This window comes from Diceros bicornis, chromosome 23 (genome assembly GCF_020826845.1).
Source record: "Diceros bicornis minor isolate mBicDic1 chromosome 23, mDicBic1.mat.cur, whole genome shotgun sequence".
NCBI lineage: Eukaryota > Metazoa > Chordata > Mammalia > Perissodactyla > Rhinocerotidae > Diceros > Diceros bicornis.
The window spans coordinates 3892721-3917467 of record NC_080762.1 but is presented as its reverse complement, the minus strand read 5'-3'; the positions used below and the strand labels follow the sequence as shown (position 1 = coordinate 3917467).

Here is a 24747-nt window from a genome sequence, read left to right as displayed (position 1 = left end):
GCAGTACTCAGTAAAATAAGGACTCTTATTTCAGTAAAGATGAAGTCAAATTTCTACCAATGATTCCAACAATAATTCCCCAATACATTAAAAGCAGCTTTGTATTATTGAAGGCCTAGTGTGTCCCAGGCACTGTGCAATTATCACCTCTTATGCATAATACCCTACGAGCTCAACATCACCATTCTATAGAGGAAAAATACTGAGGCTTAGAGAAGTTGGTTGACTTGCCTAAAGTCACACAGCAAGTAAGATGCAGAATCCAAGTCTGATTTCCTTAGAGTCCTATCTACTACCTCCTGCTGCCTCTCCACAGAATTGCTGGACCTCAACAACAAATATACAAGCACATTTTTATCCTGGCACCTGTCATGTACAGTATGAGGAATATAATAATAAATTATTTCTAACAAAAGGCCTTTGAGCTTAGGAATAAACAAAATGGCATTCACATAAGTATAATATATGGTATATTAGAGAGGAGCTTGTTGGTTCCAGGTGTCTGCCACACCCTCCACTCCTTCTGAGGAAAAACCAATAATGTGACTTCATCATATTGGCCACGATTACGCCCAAACTGGGCACCTGGCATGGGCGCAGCCTGCTATAGGCTGCTGTTGCCCTGTGAGAGCGGCAAGTATGAGAATTCTTTCCAGACTTGATGTTCAGGAGCAGTCTGACAATGTTTTGTGGGGAGTTTGACAGTGAGAGACTCAGAGAGAAGCCTGGGTCAGGGGCAGGGTGGAGGTTGGGATGAACACAGAGAAGCAGCAGGCATTTCAAGGTACAAGGAGGAGACAGGTGCGGTTGAAGCAGAAGGCTCCTGTGGGAGAATGACAGAAAATGAGCTTGGGGAAAGGTCTAAAACTAAACATCTTTTCTAGGTATAAAGCATAACGTCCTCGAAATCTGGTTTTCCAACTGGCAAAGAGGTGTCCCTGACCATCTTATGATTAGAAATACATTTGTTCATCCTCAAAGGTCCTTTAACAAAAAGAAGAATGTATATGAATGGTCGCCAGGAGGGAGCCTCTATGAACCACAGGAGAATTGCCCTAAACCAGAAGCCAGCCAAAACAAAACAGTCCATAAAATTACAGATGTGGTGTTAGGAAGCCTGAAATACTTTTCCTCATACCAGAAATGCTCGGTATCCTAATACTGTTTTCTCTGTGTTATGTTTTCTATACACTTAATAATTTCCCTTGGTCTGTGTCTCATCATTAAAGAACACTAGATCTAGGTCAACACTAGAAAATGTCCATTCGCAGGAAACCACATGTGATTCCATCACTCGTGAACCATCATTCGTAATCATCAGTGTCAGTTTAGTTATAGCAACAGATGTTAAAACACACATGGTAACTACAAAGGCTCTTTTAATGTCAGTTTAATTTAAACCTTAACCTCAGATTTTTTCCACAGATACAGCGAGAAACCACAAGGATCTTCTTGTCCTAATGTTCCTTCCATACACTGCAATAAAAGTTCTTGTTTTGGAAACAGAGAAACCTTCTGAATCAGCAGTCAGGGCCCCTGCGTTTGCCATGGTCACACCACATGGTCCCTACATTAGCCTCCTTAGGGCCTGGGGGGATGCGCGTCCATTATTTTCACTCTGGGGTTTGGGCTACATATTTCAGATAGAAGTGGGTAGTGTACTAGAATTGCAAAGTACTTTTTAGAAACTTTCAGAGAACGGCAAGGAATTTAAACAATATTTACCGAGTCTTTACAATGGACAAACTAGTGAGTTCCTTAGTTAGGGGGATAAAGAGATGCATAATTGCATAAGCATTCACCACGCAGGAAGTGTACGATCTAGAAGAGTGTTTTCCAATAGAAATATAATGTGAGCCACACACATAATTTTAAATCCTCTGCTAGCCACATTAAATAAAGTAAAAAGAAACACGAAGTTAATTTCAATAATATAATTTATTTAATGCAATATTTCCAAAATATTATCATTTCAGAATGGAATCAGTATAAAATTATCAATGACATATTCTACATTCATTTTTTTGGTACCAAGTCTTTAAGCTGTGATATGTACTTTGCACTTACAGCACATCTCAGTTCAGACCAGCCACATGTCAGGTGCTCAAAGGCCACTCGTGGCCACTGTATGGGACCCTACACGTCTAGTACTTACAAGAGATAAGACCATAAATGGCTGCAGTACAAGCTCCATTTGGGTTAGGGAGAGGAGGAGATTCTCCACGGAAGAGACAGCGTTTGACTCTGGTGTTCTCAATAATGGTTATGAGTTGGAGAGAATGAAGAGTGTCGTTCACACTGAAGGAATCACGGAGACAATATCTTGGGGAGGAGAACTGCAGGAACTGCAGCTCCTTCAGCCAGCAGAGCTGCTCGTTGTGCTTAAGACGATGACACCCTCCTTGAGGAGGTCTGTGAGAGCCTGCGAGTTTCTACTTTACTCTCCAAACCTATCTCCCATTTCCAGGCTCCCTGCTCGAGCTGCAAGGTCTGTACGCCACCTCTCATAAACTCCTTTCTCCCTCCTGGCCTTTATGCAGCAGCGCCCTGCCTGGAACTTGTCTGGTTTGGCTCATCGCTGCTTCTAGCACCTGGGATAGTGCTCAGCAGAGAGTCAGTCCTCCGTAAATATGTTTGAATAAACAAATGAAGGACTGCAGGAAACATGTAGGGAAGTAGAAGATGGGAAAGTGGGAAAGGTCCAATCGAAGTCTTGTTGTTAGGGCCTTGGGCACTAGCTTAAGGGCATGCAATGAATTCTGTGAGCAAGCCAGTTGCACACCTGTCCCCTACATATTAAACGTTTGTCTGCAGCTCAGCCCTGTGTGGGATGGTTTGGAGTGAGGAGAGATGGGCAGTGGAGAGCCTGTTAGGGGCCTTTTGAAGGAGTCCAGATGAGAGACAATGGGGATCTATGCTGTAGGGGAGTGGTGGGTGTATGTGTTAGTAAAAAATGACACCAAGAGAACAAATCACTGTGCAGAAATTGTATACTCTCAGAGGTGAAAAGGACGTTTGCCATCCAACAGATGAGGAAAGTGAGACTCAGATAAGTTAAATTACTTTCCTTTAATTAAACTTTCGAGTTCATTACTCCGCACAAATGGATTTTGTTACGAAAATGAAGCCCGAGTAGATTACATGTCATAGGATAAGGGATCATTTTACAAACATTATATTAAGCAGATACAGAAAAGTGGGGGGAAAAGATGAAAAGGATACAAAATCATTTGAATAATGAAAGATATGGCTTTAAAAAGTTTTCAACACTAGACATAACTGACCTTAAAACACTGAAGCTGCTCATGTGTTCAGTGAAGGTTCTAGTTTAGCAGTCACTTCAATATTTCCATTTTCTAAGAATGTTAGAAGTGGTACCAATACATCTTCACAATGATCGAAATGTCAAAGGGTTCCCATTTGACAGAATAAAAAAAGACCAAGAGGGAAATTAAATGGCAGCAGCACAGTGAGGGGAGGTTAGTCTGTGAGTCATGTCGTCTTCATAATTGGATAACTCACTTGCTTCTAGGCTGTGTTCTCAGCTAAACTCCATGGTTTTTGTGTGAGTGTCTCAGAAGAAGGTGAGAAGAGGGAGAGAATATTTTTAATTTTTGAAGCATTAAGCTCTGGCAATCCAAACTTTAGGATCTAGACAATATAAGATGGCTCATAACGTGCTGGTTTCTAATAAGCTGTAAAAGTCTCGCTCTTTCATTGAGAAAGATTTGTAAATTTTTAAAATCTTAAATAGTTACAGCTGACTAAGATAACATTACAAAGGAGTATTAGACTGACTATTTCATGAGGCTTTGCTGGTCGTAGTGTCCTTAAATGGTGGAACCTTTAGGGTAGAGGCAAGTAAGAGTTTTAGAAGATTTGTGTTTATTTATTGCCAAACTACCATTAAAAAAAAAATCAGCTAGGCTGTACGGTTGACATTGCAAAGCCAGAGCAGCCTTGATAGGACAGAAGTTTCACTTTAAAACCAGCTGTTTTGATACTGTGCAGATCAAACCTTGATATAAAACCTTTAAACCTCAAGATTGGATAATATTTATTTTAATAAAAACTTGTATTTTAATGTCAAAAAGAACAGAAGTCAGACCGTTTACTAAGGGATTACAATCAGACTTGGAATCCACATTAACTATCTTTTGTGAGTTAAGAAAAGTAAATAGTATAAAGCTAACTCAAGGAAGCATGGATATTAATGTGATTTGTGGAGACATTGGAGACATAAATCAGACATAATTTTCTGATTTTCAAAAACTAGTCATCTTCACCTCCTCAAATGGTCTCATAAATCTTTGATGACACATGGCAGAGAAGGGCTTACGTCAAACCAAAACGTGGACAAGGAAAGATAAACGGTAGGTCCGGCAAACGATTTGAGATGCCAATATTCCTCCTGAGGACTTCATTCATTAATTGTATGCTTTCTCCAGGAGGCACGGGGAATGAAAGGCATCTAGTTCTCAGGGATTTAGCAACATACATTACAAAAGCTCTACTTTTGTCCCCATTGATAATCAGATGGAAGATTTCCGTCTTTCTGAATCTTCTTCCAAACATGTGGTTACCTGTAGCTCAGGTCCTGACCCCAAATATGGCAAGCAAGCCTACAGCAGTGAGGGCCGTCCTAGCCTCCTACCTCTCTGCCCTCCCTCTTTATTTTTCTTCATCACATTTCCCATCTAAGATAGCATGGGTGACTTTTATTATTGTGATGAAATATACATAGTATTATACATACATAATGTACGATATAACATACATAACACACATTTCCCATTTTAACCATTTTTAAGTGTGCAGTTCAGTACATTCATATTTTTCTGCAACACTCACCACCACCCATCTCCAGAACTTTTTCATCTTCCCAAACAGAAACTCTGTCCCCATTAAACAGTAACTCCCATCCTTCTCCCCCCAGCCCCTGGCATCCACCATTCCACTTGCTGTCTCTGTGAATTTGACTCCCCTAGGAACCTCATATAAGCGGAATCACACAGTATTTGTCCTTTTGTGACTGGAGTGTTTCACTTTTTAAATTTTGTTTATTGACTAGCTTGCTTATTGAGAACATAAGCATCTAGGGCAGGTGTTTCTGTCTGTTATTCTCCGCTCTATTTCGAGCGTCTCGGAAGTCTCTGGGACCTGTAGATTCTAATAAATGTTGTATGAATGAATGGTTCAGGATGGGCCACAGGGCTACGATGGGGTGACTGTCAGTCAACATTGCACGGGGGACTACTGAGCACTGGCTAAGTGCTGGGCACAGTGGATACACCAGGGTTAAAGCCACAGGCTGGCCTCAGAGAGCTTGTGTCCGTGCTAAAGTCCAATGAGTGAAAGGTAATTGCACCCTAGTGAAACTAGGGTCGTGACTGAAGGAAGATCACTGCTCAAGAAACAGACAGGAGGTGCTCCAGTCTTGGAGGAAGGGGAACAGGACTTTCAAACCTCCCCGAGGGGTGAGTGGGTGTTGGCCATGTATGGAGTTCAAGGCCAGAAGAACATTCTAAGGAAGGGGAACAACCACAGGGCTCTTGACTGTTCTGAGCCTTGAACCTTTCTAACAGTCTAGTGAAGCCTAGGGATCCCCTCCTAGAATAAGTTTTTAAAGAAAAAAGTAAAATACATAGGATTACAAAGGCAATCAATTATATTAAACTACAGTTAGCAAAATATTTTTAGTCACATATAAATATTCTCAGTACTATGTGTGATTCTTTGTTAATGCACTGGATGACAAAGTCTAGATGAAAACTAGTAACTACTATAAACTTCTCAGTAATGATAAGCTGGCACGATATGTGGTGGTACCTTCAATTACTGACATGCGACATGAAAATATCTGTGATTTCTATTAGTGACAAAATCACAGGTCCTGGTAATACTACTGCAGTTGGTTGGCTACATTCATAATTGGAGGAAGTACTAAATTTCAGTTAGAGGTTAATGAAAATACACATGTACTTTTTTTCCATCCAGGTTCCTGAATTCCATCCGTAGACATCTTTCTCCCCCCAGAAGGTCTGCAGACGCCAGGTTAAGAGCCCCTGAGCTATGACAGGACTGCGCAGTTGGGGAGGAGTAAGCTATTCAGCATGCTTGGAATTCAGTGGATGAGGAAGGGGAAGAAGGAGAAAGGGAAATAGATGAAGGGTAAGAGAGGTCATCAAGGGCCCCATCTCAGGAAGCTTTGTATGCAATGCTAAGGAATCCGGACTTTACTCTAAGAGCTATGATGAACCTTTGACCTGTTTTAAGCGCAGGGGTATCAAGCTCCAACTTGTGTTTGAGAAAGCTCTTCTAGATTGCAGTTTGGAGGACTCTGTGGGGCAAGACTGGCTGTGGGAGGCCAGGTAGGAGGTGGTGGCAGTTCTCCAGGGAAGGACGAAGGTGGCCTGAGTCAGGGAAGTGGCAGTGCAGACTGCCAGTAAGTAAATGGAAGTGGGAGCCAAAAGCTCCATAGAAGGTAGAATGGACGAAAGTGGATTCCCTTTTATTCCTAGCCCACAGAATCTGACAATGCTAGCACGAAAACAAAGAACTCCATTTCAGTTTTCTGAAGTTCCTAGGGTAATAGATGGTGACCACAGAAGGCCCAGTGAAAACCCACAGCAGCTGCCAGAGAAGTGATGCGATGTAATGGAAAGATACCCTCCAATGTCGTCAATTGACGTGGGCCTCCTTATCTGTGTGACCATGGGCAAGTTACTTAACCTTTCTGATACCCAGTATCCTTGTTGGTGAAGCAAGGCTAAGGACACCTGCATTCCTGAGTTGTGAAACACAGGGAGAAAAAAAATCATTGAACATTTTCTAAATTAAGTGCTATGAAAATGTTACTTGTGCTAATATATTATAACCAATCAATAAAAGGTAATTATTACCACAAGTCAGTATTTACTAAGAGTTGAAGAGGCATTTGAAGAAAGCAATCTGTGCAATTCATAGCAGCTGAGGAAGCATCATGGATCACATGTAACTAAGATGGCTGTGAAAAAACACGTAGAATTGAGCTCAGTGTGGGATAGGGGTCAAGGGTGAGCAAAAGGAGGAGTTTTCAGGTAGAAGAAGTAAGAATGAGGGGTGTGGGCCCAGTCTATTCCTGAGACAGCAGAGCTGGAGAGGTATGCCCGGGAGAGTAGGTGGTAAGGTGAAGTATGCTGATGTGGCTGGAATATGGGGGACTTTGAAAACTATCCAAAGTGGTTGGTCAACATACAGTGAAACCCATGTAAAGGATGGTTTCTAACATTATTATTATACGCTGACTTAGTAAACCACTTAAAAAAAAAGATTTCCAATCTGGAAAAAAGATTTCCAATCTGGAAATACTCAATGTTTGGATATGTCTGTTTATTCTAGTTTCAAAGAAAGAATTAGGCCGTGTCCTTCTGACTGGGGTTTGCAGCCCCTGGGAGCTTTTCCGATCCTTGTGACTTTTTTTGCCCTGAGGTAGGTGGGGATAAATGATGTCATTTAAACTAAAGCATATTAGTGTCAGCTATTTTCAAGAGGGCCCAAATACCTCAATTCTTCACAAAATAAAATGCTTCTTAATTCAGAAAAAGAAAACAAGAAAAAGAGAAAAACAGAACAAAATAGTCGATATCTGAGAGAGTGAAAAAGCTTATTGCCACAAAGAAGGAACCTGGCTGCTCATGTCAAGGTTGCCACCACTCTATGTGACGCTGGGGAAATTCTCTCTTCTTTCACTGACTGTTTCCTCAGGAAAAACAGAACTACTATGGGGAAGCTGTTGATCTGTCTAAACTGCTGTGATTTCTTCATGGGAAAGTCAAGGAGGAGAAAGGCAGGGAAGAGCGAGAGTCCAGAAGATGGTGGTGGCTGCACCAAGGCCTTGGAGCTAAAGAGAGGGGGATTTTTAAAAAAATTGGTTTTAGAGGTAAACTCAATAGGATGTCCAATAAATTGCACTGATGTTGGAAGAAAAGGAGGAGGACTAATCGCTAGGTTTTTCGTGCTAACAAATCAGTAGATGGCAGTTTCATTTACTGAGATGGGGAAAATTGGGGAAGGGACAAAATTAGGTCAGAAGAAAAATCAAGAGTTCAATTCTGAGCAGGATTAGTTTAAGGTGTCTATATGCCATTTCAATGGGAATATTCAGTAGATAACTGGGAATAGGGATCTCACATTCAGAGAACTGATAAATTTAAGGAGGACACATGGATTGTATTTAAAGCACACAGGAATGAATGAACTTGTGTGTTGCTGGGGAGGAGGAGGGAGAGGATGGAGAGTGTAAGGGAAAGCGAGAAAGGTGGAGAACCAGAGTGAGAGGGAAAAGAGACAAAGAGCTGGTGAGAGGGAGACAGGCCAGTGAGCCAAGGTTGGAGGCTGAGCCCTCCCTTATTAGAGGTAGGACAGAGCAGGAGGAGCCCAGAAGCAGGAGGAGAGCTGGGCAGTGCTGGGCCACAGAAGCCACAGCTGAGTTTTCACGGGGGGAGTGGTCCACAGGGAGGCACGCTGAGAAAAGGAAAGTTAAGATGAGGATGGATAAGTGTCCATGTGACAAAGGAAATACAAACAAAAGAGCTTGATCTTAAAGAAAACAAGAGGGATGAAATGCCCTGCAATACCAAGTTTTGAGCCTTTAATAAATATTTTCGTGAAAGTAGAGCAATAAAAGGATTTTAAAGATCATCTCAGAGTGTTCATGAGTTACATATGTTACACTTTTGAATGTCAAATGGATTTCAAGTCTTGGCAGTGCAAGGAGATTGGAAAACAGAACTTGGCGCTAAATTCAGATAGAATCTCAGCAATAACTTGATTATCTCATCAATAATCAATGATTCTACGTTGGGCATAAGGGTTGGGGTATCCATTCCTCTCTCACTGCCTTGTGCACATGGAACTACAAAAGCAGAGTAATTTGGTGTCATTTGATTTAATGAGATCCTGTGCAAATGAAAGACCACTTCGGCAATGAAGCCAGACCATTGCAAGTATCTAGAGAAGATAAATTAATTACCTTCACTAGTTCCTGAGCCTCTGGAAACAACTAAATAACTCAATAAAAGTGTGAACCTACTGGCCATGCAGAGGTCTTTTGAGAAACAACCTTTACACAACAAAATCCAAAAGCAAAGAGGTTTTATAACAGCAGGTCTACAAGTAGACTCATGGGTAAAATTACAGTTTATACCATGATGGAAAGTGGAGAAAGGAGGGCTAGAAAGTAGGTCACAATTTTGAACTCTGTCTTGGTAACCTCTAACATGTTTTGAGTGCTAAGTATGCACCAGGCACTGGGGCTAAATGCTTTCCATGCATTATGTCACTTAATCCTCACAACAGTTCTATGAGGTAAGTGTTGTTATTAAGCCGTTTTACAGATAAGCCATAGACTTAGAACATTAACTAGTTTGCCCAACGTCACAAAGCTTGTAAGTAATGTAGATAAGAGTCCAACTGGGTTTGTCTGACTCCATATTAGGAGTCCTTAATATCTTTTTCCTTTAAGGGTTTGGGTGTTCATACGTTTTGAGTGTAACCAAAAATGTTTTGACTAAAAAAGGTTATAGATAAATTCAGTACCATTAGATACAATTTGGAAAATTATGCAATGTTTTAGTGGAACAAATAGAAACATTCGATAATTTCACTTTGCCACTCTTCCCATTGAGAGGTGCAGTTTGTTCTTCCTCCTCTTGGGTCTGAGACGGCCCTGAGACTCCTTTGATGAATCAAATGCGGTGGAAGTGACACTGAATAACCTCCAAGGCTGGGCCTTATGAGACCTGCAGCTTCTACTGCTCTCTTGAAGCACATCCTCTTAGAGCCAGCAGCCTTCTAAAAAGTCTGACTATCTTAAGACTATGGTGCTCTGAGGAAGCCCAAGCTACACAGAAAGAGAAGGAGGCCGATAAAGAAGCAATGAGTTACCAGACATGAGCATCAAGCTTTCTCGGACTTTCTGGCCAAGCCAACAGCTGAATGCAACTGAGGAATGTCCCAGCTACCGTCACAGAGCAGAACCATCCTAACGAGTTAACCCGAATTCCTAATCCATGGAATCATGAGCGAAAAAAAAAAAAAAAAAAAGGTGGTTGTTTTGATCTCTATGCTTTGGGTATTTTCTTATGCAACAATAGATAACATAGATTTAGTACAGTAGGATACAATTTGGAAAATTATACTGTATTATAGAGGGACAAGCAGAAAACACTCCTATAGTTTTACTTTGAGTCCAAGTGGCTTATGTTGTATATCTGAGACGATAAACCTGCAGTTTAAAAGTTAGCTCTGATCCAGTGGTTAATTTCATCTGGTCTGAGGCAAGCATTTTCAAGAAGAAAAGCTGGTAGAGAAGCACTTTATATTTTAGAACTATATTTCTGCTGTGTCATCACAGTAATGCATCAGTATAATGATCATCTACTTTTAATATCCAGAACTAGCCCTTGGTGGTTGCCTTTGGCTTTTTTCTTTATACTATACGCCTTCTATCTTCCTTTTAAAAATATCCGAGGCAGGTTACAATGAGATACACATAACAAGAGAGTCAAAATAAAAGCACAAGAATAAACCCAAATTTAGCAATTGAGAAGTCATTTCTAAAGATTTGTCTAATTTGTTCACTGAAATTTACCTTTAAATTTAGCTTTGAGTTTCCTGGCACTGAGGCAAATCTGTGGGGTTATATCATGCTAAATGTGACTTTATTCTGAAAAGAAAAATCTTTAACCTACTGCTAAATTATAAGAGCAATTTTTTATGTAGATCTCTTCACAGGGAGCAGTAAGTGAGAGAAGAGACAATGGCTTCAAAAGAGACGTCATTTAGACAACAAATGTGTCTCAGACATGGAGTCCTAGCATCTGCCCCTGTTTAAAACAAAACAGAACAAAATTTAAAGGACTTTTAATTTCTATGTGGGTTTTTAAATGAACTCCTCTCTCTTCTCCCCCCATAGATCAGAATTTCATAATTTCCTCTTTTTATTTGTTTCAATGAGGATTTATTGACAACCCTCCAGGAGCCAAGCCCTGAGGGTATAATTGTAAGCAAAAGAGAGAGAGAAGGTCCCTGCCCTCCTAGAGATCATAGTCCAGGAGGATATTAATTAATGTTAAGGACATTAATTAAATAGCTACTCCAATATGTGATTATAAATTGATAGGTGCCATATAAAAAGAATAGGAGTAACAGGGAGACATGATCCAAGTTCCTGGGGATGGGGCAGGATGGGGAGAGGGAGGGAAAATATAATTTCTTATGTCCCCATTCCTCCCATAATGCCTGACACACACATAGGTGCTCAATTTGTGTTGGCTGTTGATGATAAAAATACAAAGAAAGGGGAGTTTCAACACTAATTCTGAATCTGTTGTTTGAAGGATAATGACATTAGGAAGGAGGTCACTGTTAGAAATTTTCATTGCTCTGATTTTTGGAAAGGAATAAAATGTACAATGCAAGAGCTATCTGTCCAGATACCAAATGAAAAAAATCACACGTTCTGAAATTCCATCTGATTGAGATTATGTCTGAAAAGTTACCCTCAAACGCCTGATTTAATGCGTCCATTCTGTGCTGGAAGACTAATTATTAGCAATGGCTTCACCATCTTATTAGCGGCAATGTGAGAAGGTGTGGGCCCTTCTACGTAAAAGTTGACTAATAGACAAATAAATTAGATATGACTGCTTTGCCAAAGCTGATAACTAAGGCCCTGTGTACAGTAAGTGCCAGGTTCTAGTTCTAACTACGTAACATTTAATATTTGGGGTCAAGTGGCTGAAAGAGAAAGCAATTATATTGTTGTTCTTTGGAAATTCATTTACAGATCGCTATTCTTTAGTTGCAAGCTCTTAAAAGCTATATTAGGCACCCTATCATCCATCCAGCTCCTAAAGCTTTATTACATAACATGTAGCAGGAATGTTTTTCCAATTTCTACTCAGTTCTCCCTTCTACCACATTACCATCTTTCCTTTTTAACCTGTTCTTGTCTTGTCTACTCTACAGTGCTACAGATTTCCTGCAATATTTTATGTTTCCCATAATTTACTAATAATTTTAACAAAGTAAAGAATTCTACCTTAGAATCCATCCTATTGGGGATGTTCCACTTCAGATACAAACGAGGCTTCAATGGAAGGGAAAAACCTCTGTTATGGGATGAATTGTGTTCCCCCAACACTTGTATATTAAAGTCCTAACCCCAGAACCTCAGTATGTAAACTTATTTGGAGATAGGGTCTTTATAGAGGTAATCAAGTGACAATGAGGTGGGCTCTAATCGGATATGACTGGTGTTCCTATAAGAAGGGGAAATTTGGACAGATACATGCAGATGGAAGATGATATGAAGATACAGGGAGAAGGCGGCCATCTACAAGCCAAGGGGAGAGGCCAGGAACAGATCCTTCCTTCACAGCCCTCAGGAGGTACAAACCTGCTGACACCTTGATCTCAGACTTCTGGCCCCCAGAACTGAGAGACAATAAATTTCTGCTGTTTAAGCCGGTTCGGGCACTTTGTCGTGGCAGCTCTAACAAACCAGAACAACCTCTATTTCCCTATGAAAATCTAAGATAGTTTTTGGAAGCTTTTCCGACTTCTCACCCAAAGATGGGCTAGAAACTCTGGAATTTACCTCCGTGAATGAAGTGTCAGAGATGCCTTTGATGTTTCTTAACTCCTGAAGCTTTATAATCCCATTAAACATATTCTTCAGTAAACCATGAACATTTTCATTAACCTTTTCCTGTTAATCATAGTAAAATTGATGTAAAAGATATGAATATTCATAAATCAAGCCCTCTAACTTGTTATAAGGATTTTTCAAAAAATTATTTACAGGGCTAGCCTGGTGGCATAGTGGTTAAGTTTGCATGCTCCGCTTCAGCGGCCTGGGGTTTGAGGGTTCGGATCCTGGGCGCCGACCTACACACCACTCATCAAGTCATGCTGTGGTGAGGTCCCACATACAAAATAGTGGAAGAAGGGCACAGATGTTAGCTCAGGGCCAATCTTCCTCACCAAAAAAAAATATATATATATATATTATTTATATCCAGTATCATAAAAATGCCAAACTAATCATCAAAATAGAACCCAGTTGAGAGCTTATTGCTCAAATCTAGTTTCTACCAACCTACCCAAACAAAAATGTCATTTCGTTACCCACTTTAGAGCATATTAATTCATTAATGCATTAGTTTCTAATTCTTCCTTGCTTTTGTTAGTTGGAACACCAAACAGCAGTACTTGGAAGCAGTGGAAATCATGCCAAGATTTTCTGTAAATTCTTACCTCCTCTCTTTATCAATACCCTTTCTGTCTAACCAGGTAATTATATTACAATTACACACAACACCTCTTGCCCAAAAGCCTCAATGAAATTGTTTTTATTGATTCATTAAACATATATTATTGAGTGTCTACTACGTGCCAGGCACTCAGACAGAGTTGTGAACAAGCTAGATCTCTGCCCTCAGGGGGTTTGTGTTCTAGGATTCAGAGAAGCTCTAGGAGACTGCAGAGAGATTTCATTTCTAATGTCTTATTTTTAGACTAGCTCTCCACTGTTTTGCTGCTGCGCCTTACTCCCATCTTTTTAACCTCCCTGGAAGCTATATACTCATAGTTTTCTTTCCCATAATTTTTTTCTACAATACAACCTAAATTAGTACTGGTCCACAAAAATTCAGGATTAAAAAAAAAATCAGTCAATTTTCAGAAAGATCATTCTGTGGAAAAGATTATACTTGTGACTAATAAACTTTGAAAATACATATTATTACTTATTTTTAATTCTTAAACTATTAACTTCAATTTTTTTTTCCCTCCTTGGCATATTTTAACGTTGGTCATACAAGGACTCGAGTCTCAAAATCTTTAACTATTTTAGGACCCTTTTTATCTTGCTATTTCCAGAAACTAAAATCTTTGATCTGTCAAGGTCTTCCATACTGGTTGATTTCACTCGAACAGACTCAGAGATGGCAAGATAGTCCTGAAGCCACTGGATCAGAAGAACACGAGTTCTCTGTTTCTACGGGTCATGAGTCTAGGGGTATTTCACTTCAGGCTTTTCTCTCTTTTGCCTTGAAATGAGCTTATCCTCCAGAGACATGAGAGAGAGAGAGAGAGAGAGAGAGAGAGACAGAGACAGAGACAGAGACAGAGAGGAGAAGGAGGAGGTGAGGGAGGGGGAGGAAGAGAGGAGAGAAGGAGAACCACATGACCAGTCATTTCCCCAAGCAAATGGCAATTTGGGTGAATGCCCTGACCCAGGAAGGGAGAAGAGATCAAGGTGACCCCAATGCTTTAAAAATAGCTGAGTGGACTCTTTCCAGAAAAAAGTCACAGCAGGCTCTGGAAAGCAATTACAGCACTATTTTGGCATCTTGCTCTACCAAAGGGAACATTCTCCTACCGCGCTAGTTCCAGCCTTGATCTTCATTTCCCTTTGCTGTAAATACTTATGGAATCATTTTAGAATGCTAAGAAGAAATAGGTGTGAGAGTAAACAAACCACGGTAGTAATCCTCTCTCCAAACGCGGAGCAGCTGCCGAGGAAAGCCACAGCGGCCGCCAGCGTGCCTTGCTGTCTGCTCCTCCTCTTGTCCTCTTCCCCTCCCCCCTCCTTCTTCTCCCACACATAGTCTTTTCACATTTGCCAGCCTGACTGTGTGGTCTGCCAGAGAAGCCTGGCCACTTGCTGGGCATGTATGCCCTTAGACCCAGGCTGGGTCTAAGGGTGGGTATCTGCAGCTGCCCTGCTCATTTCTGGGCAGGAGGATGCCCTGAGACTAAGAGCCATGGCAGCTGGCTTTCCCGAGGGGAAGGACATGGGTCTCCAGAGAAGCTGTGCATACTCCTTCAGTTAAAGCCCTTTGGGAAAACTGTCTGTCCTGTGAACTTAACTTTCTTAAACTCCACGGCAGGGGTAAAATTCTCCAACCCCTCGCTGGTGAGGAGCCAATGATTCCACACCCTGACAAGCTGCCACGCTGGAACTAAGGCTCTAGTGAGCAGCAGGAAACAGCACCCCACTGGTAAGGCAGGAGTCTTCTCCTTCTCTGCCACTGTGAAGAATGTTGATATCTACTATTTAACTTTTTGGACTTACTTCTAAAAATTAACTAGTAGGCACTTAAAAAATCACATTTTAAAAATATGCCTCCACAGTATTTTTTCTAGTGAACTCTCTTCAGCTCTAATTCAGACCTAAATTACTGATTAAACTTTTCTATTGATCCAATTCCCATAGAGTTCTTCCTCTTGTGCTTTTATAATCAGAAATCTCCAACTGGCAACACCTCTTTCAATGGCTCCCCACCCCCCATTTCAGATTTGCTTTATCTTGTTAAGCATTTACAGATCATCAAATATGGGTAACCTCAGAATATTTCTTTAGGCCCAACGCTTCAGCACCAGTTCTTCAAAAAATGGAACTTTCAAGGAACTCTGCTACATTTTCCATTCACAATATTTCCCAAGTGCCGTAGCAGAGTGAGGGCTTTCTTGAGAGCTGCTGGGGCGACACAACATCTACCACAGGAGGATGGCTCCTTGCCGCGTTCTGTGTACTGCCGGGTAATCCCCAGCACAGCCGAGCCCAGCCAGCCACACGCCCCCGCCCCAGTCCAAGCCCTCGAAGACTCAGTGGTCAACGTGGAAAAGGCATCTTGACTTCAAACTTTTCTTCACACTCAGTGGCTTCTAAGACCACATTGAAAAATGAGGAAAAACAATAACTGGAAAGATGTTTTCAGGATTCTAGATGGGAGGATACATAATGCAGAACTGTATAGCATTGAAGTCAGTGATTTATATCAACATAAAATAAAAGAGATTAGTGAATCATTACTAACAGGAAAAGCACTAGAGAGAAGTTGTGGTGTGGGCATCGAATCAGGGAACAGGCTGAGGCCCAAGTTCCCTAAGTACCCGCCAGCTATGTAGAGTAGCGACAACTTGTCCTTTACCAGATTTGAGTTATTTCTCATCTCCATTTATGTGTAATCCATAGCCAAACATAGAACTAAAACACGTTCGATTCCTAAGCCATTAATCTGTTTCAAGAAAGAAGAAGGGGGAGGAGGAGGACAAAGCAATGACTGAGGGACCAGTTAATACAAGGATTCCTTCATTCACTCGCGTCATGCTCTCCTTCAACAGAGATGGTTTGACCAGGAGGGGATCTAGTGAATGAGGTAACGGGGTCTCTGTCCTTAAGGGCCTTCCCGCCCTGTGGGAGCTCCGGGTGAGCGCAGGGTCCTAGCATTGTGGTGCAGTGGGCTTGGGCCAGTGCTGCGCTGCTGGAGACACACGGGAGGGACTGAGACAGCTCAGACTGCAGCTACTTCTGAAGAAGGCACAGTAGAAGCCACTGGAGTCTCCATCAGGGTTCCAGGAAGTGGGATCAAATACATCCTGGAGAAATCCAAGACCTCTGATTTGTTGGAAAGCATTCCCACTGCCTTCAGGAGTCACTTGGAAAATGTGACTCTCCATAGCTATGGCCAACCCCCCCCCGCCCCCCGCCACGGTCCTCTCTGGATGGTCTTCACGGGTGGTTTCCAGAGGGGAGAGCCAACTCGGCAGCTGTGTTAGCCTCAGAGCAGCTCACTCCAGTGATACAAACGGAAAGACTCAAGCTGACTGCCTAGGTTTGCATTCCAGCTACACGTCTTCCTAGCACTGTGATCTTGGACCAGTCACTGAGCTCTCTGACTCTCAGTCTCCTTGGCTGTAAAATGCGCATAATAGATGCCTATGAGGATTACACTAAGAAAGTGCTTGGAACCGTGCCTGACCCTTACTAAGCACTCAGTAAATGCTAGCCCTCTGAGCAGACATCGAGGGTTTCACACAAGAAAAGGACCTTTGTTATCATTCCAATTCAGATGCTGTGAGCAGACTTGAAAGAACAGTAAAGGGAAATGAAATGTAAAGGGATGCTGTTTACGGACGAGTTGTGGAGAATAACCACTTCCGAGGAGCTTAGTTTCCTTGCTCAGCTCTACTGGAGTAAACATCATAACCAGGCTGGAAACCTTTGCTTTGTCACCGTCATTTTCAGAGAGAGGAGGAAGCTGGGGCAGTCAGACCTCTTCCCTTCTCCTCTGCTCACACTGGATGTGTAACGTCAGCAGGCAGGATGGACTGGGCTTAGGGATATGGGCTCTGGAGCCGGGCGCTTCCATCCTGACCCTGACCAACAAGCTGCATGATTCAGGGCTGGTTCCTCCACCTCAGCGTGCCTCAGTTTCTCCATCTGTGAGATCGGGATCACCGTAGTGTCTACCTTTGGTTTCTGCGTGTGAGAATTTAAATATACAGTATCCTTAAGCCTCTTGGAACAGGGACCAGCGATATTAGTGCTATATAAGTGATAGTAACTATAAAATGTATTGTTACTAAAGAACAATACAAGGAATTGTTCAAATGCACAAAATCAAGAAATACTGAGTCAAGACAGAGGTGCCTTATAGTCTCTTATTTAGCTCTATGAAGATGAGAGCTGGAGTTTGTTTCTACGCTATTTGTTAGAAAGAAGAATGAAGGAGGCGTGAAGCACTGGTCCAGTCTGAGAGCATAACGAAGAGCAAAGCCACTGGATCTGGAAGTGGACCCCACCTGTCAGGGTGGCTTTGCCCTGTTCTAACTGGAGCAGGCGATTTACCTTGGAGGCACTCAGTTTCCTCGTCTTTAAAGCAGGGAGGGCAATGAGAGCATTGCGGAGGTTCATTCCAAATCCAAAATTCTAGATGGCTCAGTATTTGAAATTTTACAAAAGGTAATGTAATTATGGCTTTAGCGTCTTTTTTCATACCTAGTGTATTTCCAAAAAGGATTATCAAGTTGAAGACAATGTCATTTGTTTGTGTTTTCTGAGTCGTAATGCAAAAATCTGAACCATTGAACAAATCTTTAAATCCGTGAAAATGGATTATCTTTAGCACAATTGATAACTTTTAAAGCTCTTAGATTGTGAGACTAAAAGTGATAAGGACATTTTTCCATTCATCTTAAATGAATTTTTAGAGACTCTAAGAATAAAACATAATCCATAGACATCTGATGCTGACTTAGAGAGTGAAAGTGGGACTCTTACTGAGGGTAGCTCAGCAATTCTCAACTAAATGAAATTAAGCTGATTTAGTTGAGCTTTTAAAACATATGGGTAGAAAGCATAAGTCCAAAGGATTTGGGGGAACGCCCCCCAGCACTGCCTTTCTTCAGACTGTCCTCCTGGAAGCCGGCTCCCCCAGAGCGGCCTCTGTCACTGTCACCACTGAGGGCTGGAAGGAGACTTCAGGCTGTGCTGCCTTCACAGGTTTGATGAATTGGGTAGTGGCATAAAGATTTCACTTGGGAAGAAAAAGATTCTGTTGTGGAAAAAAAAGGGAAGGAGGGCGATTTGAAATAAAAAGTCTAGATTAAGAATACCGGCTTTGGGTCAAAGAAGGTTTAAATTTTAGCTCTGCTACTTTTTAGCTCTGTGACCTTGGGCTGGTTGGTTAATCTCTGTAAGCCACATTTTCTACATTTAATAATTTTCTGACTTCCTAGCATTACTGTAAGGATTAAATGAGATAATACATGTAAAGCGCTAGGCCTGTAATAGCTAGAACACAGTCAGCACCCAATAAATGGTGGCCACACTTGCTCTCCTAAATGAATGACGGTGGCAGATAATCTGCACTCTCTTTTGGTGAGCTTCTTGCCCTCCCTTTGGAATCTCTCAAAGGCACAGGAAGCACTAAGCTTTCTGCCATCAAAATTTGGGTCCAAACCTCAGTCTTTTTAGTGAGCCCTAAAAACCTACGGGTTTTTTCCAAGATCTGTTCATGGTCTCATGTGGGCTCTGGACAAAGCTTCACTTTGTTAGACTGTCCAGCTAGGTTAAAAATAAATATGCAGAAATGTGTGGAACTTCGACAATAGAATATAGAAAAAATGGATTATTCTTAGCTGAAAACAAAGGCATTCTAGTATATGAATGTGCATGTAAATGCATAGGAAAGGTCTGGAATGAACAGACACCACCATGGTAACATCAGTTCCCTCTGGGGGAGGAGGAAGACAGGGGAGGAGGTGGGATTTACCTCGGTATTGTCTTAATTTTTTACACATTTATGTACATATTAGTTATGTAATTAAAAACCAAACCAAACAAACAAAAAAGCAAAACTCAAGCAAAGTCATGGTACGAACTGAAATGAACTTTTCGAACAAGAACTTGTGGACGACACCAGTAGACAAGAAGCAAGGAATTTGCCCCCGGGGCTGTCCATGACTTGACACAAAGTCTTATTCTGCTGAGTCTGCCATCCTTGAGGAGCAAGCAAAGCAGGAGGGGGAATTTCTGATCCTATCTCCAGCAACGAAGACCCATATGACGCTGCCTGCCAGCTAGCTCCGTGTAAACTTCTCTCTCTCGGCATGCACTCAGGTAAGACATCAGTACCCTGGCTAGTTCTTTCAAAACTCAAGGTCTACAGAGGCGCCAACTGAAGGCTACTGGTAAACTACGCTTTTAAGCAAAAAGAAATCAGATGATAAATTAGAATACCTATTACTACATTTCAGTGGCAAAGAAAATAAGAGACAACTTAAAAAAATCTACTTGACGGCTCCTTGTTTGATTAAAAGATACCTGACTGAGGAGTTTTAAAGTATCACTCTGGCCCCTCTCCCCCCAATACCACCAAATAAATTAATGAATTAAACCAGATAAAGAGTTTAAGTACCGAATTATGGGCTACAGCATTTTTTATTAGTGAAACATTTGTTTACTGTCGGAAATTAGTTTTCACAAAGGGCCCTTTCCTTGGAAAGAAATATTTTGCTACAGGGAAAACTAAGAAACCTCCCGGAGCTCGGAGAAGTTGCACTGACTTGCTTTGATTCGACTGGCAGTCCCCACGAGAGAGACCTCCCCTGGTTCTCTGGGCTCCGTGAGCAGTGGCCAGGACAGGTTGGTTTTTCTTTGGTTTTAATGCAAAAGTTTGGCCCATGGACTTGAGGGAGGATTTTGCTATACTGATGAGAACTCTGTCAAAGGCCCTCTGGCTGGGCCTGAGATGCTGTGTCCGGCTCAGCTTGGACACTCAGTGCAAGCAGGTAGTCCAGCCCAGCGTGAAATTCACTGTGTTCTGCTAGTGGATTAAGTGAAGGGCTGCATTTCAGGCACAGCTCAGAAAGAACCTGAATGAAGGGCGAGAAGAATGAATGGAGAGAGCCATTTTGATGGAATTGCCCTAGGGCATTAAATAGGCTGGGGCAGCCGGCGGCTGAGGGAAGCTTCTGCTGCTTAAGAAACTCTCCCCAAGAGTGTCAATCATCAGTGGCTTAACAATCATTCATTTCTTACCTCCCACTTGTGTATAAATGTGCAGATCTACACAGACCACCAGTGTGACCATTTCAATGAGCTGAGTTTATTGTGAAATACACAAAAAAGAAAAATGTTTTTTTTGGTCACTTATAAGCAATGTAACATTAATACTATGAATAGAAGCACAAGCAATTTAAGAGAGAAACGTAGACGGCAGGATAACCCCATGTACTCATTCAAATTTAGACCACCCACTGCTCTCTCTTTCTGAAAGAAAGGTGGCTCTACCAAGCAAAATTGAGGCAACTAGAAATAGAGGAACTAAAATGCAGGATTCCATCATTTCTGCAAAAGGTCATTCTAGTCCTTTGCTATTTTTACCAGAGAGAGAGACTCAGCAAGTTATTGGCTGAATGGATTTGGGAAGCCAGAAGCTGCTGCTCCTGACAGTGAAGATGGTACTGCAGCACTCCAGGCTGTGTGAATGAAAGGTGTGCAAAAGTTGACCCTTTCAAGGATAGGAGAAAGAGCTGCTGAATTAGACCCCGACTAAATTACTAGCCATAACTGTACTCAGACCAATTCTCCTTGAAACTGCCTGCAATCTTGTGGCTTTGATTGAGAAATCCCCATTCCCAGCTCAAACCCTCCTTGAGCCTTCCCAGCCCAACCCCCTCCTCGCAGAGCCACTCTTCCTCGGCGCCCCTACCCGCAAATTTGCATCAAGGCAGGTATATTTCCCAGCTGGACCACCGCTACAGAAGCATGGCTTTCATTCAGGGCTCGGTTACAGAATCCTAGGCTTACCTCTGGCGAGCAATCAAAAGCATTTCAGAGAAGAGCAGAAAACAAAAGAAACAAACAAAACCTGTCCTTACCCGCTTCTTAAAAAATTGGAAGGCTGAGCATTTCTTGACTGGGAATCCATTCATGTCTTTGTTTACCATTATTCCACAGTGGGGAGCTCACAGTTATAGATCCAGGGTGGCCACCGCCGGGTTAGTGTATCTGGTTCCCGGTGTCCCTCCTGGAGACGGTTAACCAAGACGGAGCGGGATGGAGAATCCAGCGGGCTCAGGTCTCCACTCACACATTCTGTGGCACCGGCGATTGCAGCAACCTCTCCCAGCTTTCAGTCGCCCCAGGCAGTGGCTTTTCTCCTTCCATCACTGCTCCGAAACGCAGGCATCACCGCGAGACAGGACCCCGGGAAGCAGCGGATTCCGGGAGATGCTCCTGCTGCCGCGAGCGTGCAGGAGAAGGGCACCCCCCGCGCGCCCCCAGCTACCTGGCGGCGCTGCGGCGGGCGCGCCGGGCGAGCTCTGCCCAGGTGATGTGCTTCTGCAGGCCGCTCGAGAGGAGAGCTGTTTTTGATTGTGCAAGTTCCAGTGGGAGCTGTAGTTAAGCAGCTGAGAGGAGTAAGAAAGAGCAGAAGCCAGAGGGAGGGAGGGAGAGCCGCGCCAGAAAGGCAGAGGGAGAGGGAAGGCGATGCTGGAAGACGCAGCGATTCATGAATATCTGAGCAGCGATGGAGAGCCCTCACCGGCCCAGGACCCACTGAAAAGCAGTTGACTCCCCTTGGGAGGGCTACTTTAATAGCTCTTTTCTTTTCTTTTTGCTGTTAGGACCATTTAAATCAGTTTCGTATGAAATGCAGACAGTTTTTATCTCATGGTCATTGAAATTCTTTTGCTATGTGTTCCTAAAATAAAGCCTCTCGATGGAAATTCAATCAAATTTATTTCTGATCTGTCCAAATGTGGAGAAAAATGAAATAAAGTGCAAGAGTGGGTACAACAATACATGATCTGTCACTGTGTAGACCCTCTTCTAGCGTCCTCTCCCCACTTATAAAGTAGGGGACAGCAGTGAAGGTGATGGTGTCTTTTTCACTAAAGAAGCCTGTTAGAGAAGAGCACAATGGACATTTACAAAGTGTTTTGTGCAAAAAACAGAAAGAGCGTTACCAAAAAGTATTAGTGACCCCATCTAACGAAGAGGAAAGACTCTCGGTAACGGAGAAATGAAACCCTTCTTCCTATCAAGGGAAAATCTCCCCCAAATTCCTTACTCGTGTTACTGTTTGCACATTAAATTCACTTTAAAAAGGCATTTAATTTGTGTGTGGCCTATTTTTCCAGTTTTACTCTTTAATGCTGATATTTTGGGGGGATTTAAAAAAATTAGAATGGATAGCTCAATGGACAGAGCAAAGAAATAAACTTGGCATCTGATGGGGTCCTGCTAGGACATCAGTGGGTGGCTTTCTGCCAGTCGCCTGACCTCCTGGGCCTCTGAGACGGTGCCTCATCCACGAAATGGAGGACCACTCATTCATTCCTTCACTCATGCATTTAGTTACTCATTCCCCTGTTTGCTGTGTCATTCCACTTATCCATCAAATCACATCCAAGTGTGGCAAGTGTCCCCAGGATGGAGAGCATTTTCACAGTCACCACAAGGGAATATGATGGATAAATAAGGGAAAACACAATGTTTTCTGATAAAACTGATGGCCAGCTCATCGAAAACAATAGATCTAACCTTGTTAAAATATTTATATGAGTCTCTGTTAAGAGGAGAAAACACAGGTTAACTGGGGAAAAGGTGCATTGATTTCACTGAATTGTAGTATAAATCTCTATAATTGGACCAAGTTTTTTCGGGAATAACAATGAAATCTTTGCTAAATGCTTCGAGATTTCCAAAAATGCAACACAACCAAATGATAGTATTATCACCAAGAGAAAATAAACTATTCACCTTGGAGAGCTATGTTAAGTTGTGCAAGATGCAAGGATACATTATTTAACCTATAATGTCGATGGGTTTTGTGGTTCTTCTAGAAAGTTCCTTTAAAATTCTGGTAATTCCAAGAGAATTTTTGTAGATGATAGAAATGTTCTTTATCATGATTATGGTGGTGGTTGTATGACTATGCATTTGTCAAAATTCATCAAACTTTCATATGAAAAAGGAAAATTTTGCTGTATATACATTACAGTCCAATAAGCCTGATTTAAAAAAGTCACGGCCATTCAAATTCTTTCCTGTTCCTCACCTTGCCTCTCCCCCAAAAGTATTTTAACAAATATTTATTGAGTCTGAGTGATAAGAGGAGGGGCTCTCTAAGCATTTGGCGGGAAGTGGGGGCTAGGGGCCTTGATTCCACTTGGCCTAGTGTACATTCTGGTTTCACTACACTGTGTGTTTATTTGGGGCAAAGAGGGGGTGGTTAACAGAAACTATGGGGGAGGAGGTAGAGATAAAGTTAAATCCCATCCCTGCTCCCGACTCTATGCCACCCAATGGAGATGCTGCCACTGTCACCTAGTCAATGGCAGATCCTGTGGAAGATCCTTTGACTACAAACATCAATAGTTTCTGTCACTAAGGATGTCAGAGCGTAGGGGAGAAACACACACTGTGGGAAGAATTGTATATGCGTGTATATATATATATATATATATATATATATATATATATATATGCATTAGCTCCAACTCGGTTTGGAGGGGTGGCAGGGTTGGGGTGGGGAGGAGGCCCAGGAAGTTTCCTCAAAGGGATAAAGTTAGTGCAGAGCGTTAAAGAACGAGTAGAGGTCAGCCAGATGAAGGAGGAGAAGCACAGGGCCGGGGCTCTGACTGGATCAGGCAGTCCATTACTTTGGACTACATTTTGGTCACTGCAAGAAAAGAGAAATGTGTTAAGTACACTGTATTGGCTCCTCGGGGAAAAGGAGGCATCTCTCATCCACTCATACCTCTATTTTCACAAACAAAGCTGCCTGCAGGTAGGCCCAGAGTGACTCCTCTTTACTGAATATCTCCTTTGCCAGGCTCGTTAATACTTACAAAGGAGCATAGACTGCTGCTTATAATAAAAAGGGAAATAACCCCTGGGCTCTTACAACATCCTGGGCTCTTACAACATCCTGTTTGCACATTAAACTTGCTTTAATTAAATCAATTAATTTACTTCCCTCCTTTTCTCATTAAACACCTTTATCCTTTTTTGTAGCCCCAGCACACAGTGGAGTGCCTGAGCCAGGCCAGGCAGTCAACGAATGGTTTTCAGATAAATTAAACAAAAAATGATGGACAGTGAACATCAGCGACCCTGGCACCAGACCATTCGTAGGAACTGTTAAATACCTTTGAGATTCCTAAATGATTAAGTAAACTCCCATCAAAACCAATGTGCTGAGCTTCAGAGGGAATGACCTCTATTCTCACCGTTTCTTCTTCAAGCCTCAATGACATTGCTGCGCTGGAATGACAAATCCTTTTTGCAAAAACCTCTGGTGTTAAAAAGAGTCCCTTGAACCTCTACTTGCTTATTTGTAGTGTACTCACTTTTCCTCCCAAGAATAATGTTTGAGCTATAACACAATGAATAAAATAAAG

The 24747-nt window shown here is 42.1% G+C and overlaps 1 protein-coding gene across 1 annotated transcript in view; it reads right to left on the bottom strand.

The window, feature by feature from the left end:
* SGK1 (serum/glucocorticoid regulated kinase 1) overlaps positions 1-21376 on the bottom strand; it is a 106734-nt gene extending 85358 nt beyond the window's left edge. Inside the window, exon 1 of the mRNA XM_058566242.1 lies at positions 21220-21376. Coding sequence (XP_058422225.1) covers positions 21220-21288 — 69 coding nt within the window. The 5' untranslated portion in view covers positions 21289-21376. The remainder of the gene's footprint in view (positions 1-21219) is intronic.
* Positions 21377-24747: the final 3371 nt, after the last annotated feature.